The sequence below is a fragment of the Uloborus diversus genome, chromosome 1 (genome assembly GCF_026930045.1).
Source record: "Uloborus diversus isolate 005 chromosome 1, Udiv.v.3.1, whole genome shotgun sequence".
NCBI classification, from domain to species: domain Eukaryota; kingdom Metazoa; phylum Arthropoda; class Arachnida; order Araneae; family Uloboridae; genus Uloborus; species Uloborus diversus.
In genome coordinates, this window is record NC_072731.1 from 31,831,730 (window position 1) to 31,834,307 (window position 2,578).

At 37.5% G+C, this 2,578-nt stretch overlaps 1 protein-coding gene across 1 annotated transcript; it reads right to left on the minus strand.

Moving 5' to 3' along the window:
* Positions 1–277: 277 nt before the first annotated feature.
* Positions 278–883, minus strand: LOC129234340 (uncharacterized). The gene has a single exon (XM_054868333.1). It carries the CDS (start codon positions 881–883, stop codon positions 278–280), a length of 606 nt encoding a protein of 201 aa, XP_054724308.1.
* Between the last annotated feature and the right edge of the window lie 1,695 nt (positions 884–2,578).

Consider the following 2,578-nt stretch of genomic DNA (forward strand, 5'->3'; position numbering starts at 1 on the left):
TTCCTTTGGGAATGTAAATGATTATGATTCATATACAATCGTTTTATTTCTATTAGTTGATCAATTTTAAAATATTTTACGAAACATTATAAAATATTTGATATTGCAATAAAGTTTTAATTGAATTGAATTATGTAATAGTTCTATTGCATCATAGCCATAATTTTACTCATTAACATAGATCTGGATTTTCATTTTGTCCAATATCTTTTGCTGTTCTAGACCTTTTACAAAAAACTCGACAAAATACCACCCGCAATTACAGAAGCCTTAATTTTTAGGATGACATGACTTCTTCTGTACTAAGCATTCCTTCAGAAGCAGTGTCGGTCGAATCGGGATCAAAATGAATTATCAAGTTATCAACAGCAGTATCGCACATTCCATCAAGTTCCCACATTAGTTCTTCTTCTTTAATAATGTGGCCAACGCAGTTCTTCCACGTTTCATCTGAGATATTATCAATAGCTTTTTTTGTCAGCTCTTCCACTTCTTTTTCTTTAAATGTTCTGTTTTCTGCTGCCACCTTCCCTTTGACAACACTCCATATGTTTTCAATGGGATTCAGCTCACAGTGATAAGGGGGAAGTCGCAAAACAGTATGACCATGAAGAGCCGCTATCCTATCAACCCGGTACTCCTCATACTTGCTGCGGACATTTTGTACAAGATTCAAAAGTTCAGCTTTCAGCATATCCGAGTTCCAAGCGATATTTTTTGATGTCAGCCATCGTCGAATGTCATCTTTTTTGGTGGAAGTGTTGGGAATGTTTTCCACAAAAACACTGTGGTATGAAGCATTGTCGATAACTATAATACTGTTGGGGTCAAGGTTTGGCAGCAATTTATTTTTAAACCATTGTTCATAGTAATCTCCATTCATTTCTTCATGATAATCTCCTTTGCTTTTTTTTTGCCTTAAATACATCAGCAGCTCCTTTCACAAAGCCTTTCTCACTTCCAGCATGAGTAATTATTAACCTGGATCCTTTTCCTGTAGGAGCTTTTAATCCCGTTGAGAGGCCAGACATAAATGCTTCTTTCGGCCTCTTGATGAAAGTGTCCTGCCACACTGTTTGCTTTGTGTGGCCAAAATTCACCCAGGTTTCATCTGTATAGTACACAGTCCTTCCTTCATTTCGGTAGTGGCGAATTTGCCTCAAATATTTTCGTCTCCAGACTTGGATGTCTTCCCTCTCTATCAGCATAGAATTCCTTGATCTCTTCTTGTACACAAACCCTAAATCTTGCATCAATCTTCTTGTTGTGGCGATTGTCAAATTTGGTAGGTCAGTGTCCTCGTTAATAGTCTTCATGACTTTCGCCACCGTTGGTATTTCGTTTCTTTTAAAAAACAAATGCACTTTCCTTCGAATGGCAGACAGGACGAAGTCGTCGAACTTTTGCATTCGCGTTGCTTTGCCTTTTCTTGCGGGCCTTTTTCTCCCAGGTGTAGAAAAAGAGCCTTGGATCTTAAATTCATTTTGCATTCGTAAGATGCTGCGGGTTGAAACACCTGTCAAGTCCGAAGTTTTGTCCAAAATTTCAGTGACAGAATCGTTGGGATTCCTTACTTGCAATTTATGAAACACATTCATAACTATAGTCTTTGCAGAGCTCTTCAAAGCGCTGCCTTGCTTGTGTGGCTGAAACACATAGCTCAATTTTGGCGTCGTAGATTCCATTATCAATGATACAAAAATAGAAAAACGAGCAAGTAAGATAGAAAATAAAACGAGCGAAAATAGTGAACTATACAGCGGACGACGAGCGAACGAGAGTGGAGTACTTGAGCAAAATCGCGCCAAACGCAGAATATCCGGAGATCGCCAACTGTTTGTGAGCTCTGATTGGCTGGTTCGTTCAGTTGCAAATGAATGTATGGATCCGCGCTGCACCGCTCTTAAAATTGAAAATATTTAACGATTCACAGAAATTATGACAAAAAAATGTCCCTTTTGCGTCGGTTTAACTAACTAATCCAATTTCTAAAGCAAAGTGCGTAATTTCCCCCGATTATCTGGCAAAGCGCAAGGAACTATTTCCTTCACTTGGCCGCAGCTCATTTCTCCATAGCCAAGAAAACTTGCAATCGAGTATAGCAGGTTTGCAGTAAACTTAACTGTACATTAAACAACGGTAAAAATAAATCAACAAATATTGATTCTTTATGTCATATTCTTGATGTCAATAAAAAGAAATCAACAAATGATTTAATGTGCAAAATTTACATAAAATTGCTTGCTAGCTTGTGTGATACAGACCTTTTCAGAAACCTGCAAATTATTCACCAAATATCCTAAATAAACAAACAAACCACTAATGTAGACCGGAAGTAGCGAGTCTTATTTCCGGTTAAGCGCCAATCTCCATTGCTAGAGATAGGTGTTCATAGCGAAAGCGATTTTGTTGTGCTTCTTTAAAAAGCAGAATAATGTCTTCTGCGTATTTCAATGCATTAAATAAGAAAGGCAAACTTAGTTATTGTTAAAAATTATCTTTCAATGGCTGTGACCTTACCGATCCTTTAGTAGATGGATGGCGAATCTATTGCTAACGATTGATGTTTACAGTGTTC

What these genes read in the sequence shown, in the direction of transcription:
- LOC129234340 (XM_054868333.1), bottom strand. Translation starts at nt 883, where the DNA reads ATGAATGGAGATTACTATGAACAATGGTTTAAAAATAAATTGCTGCCA.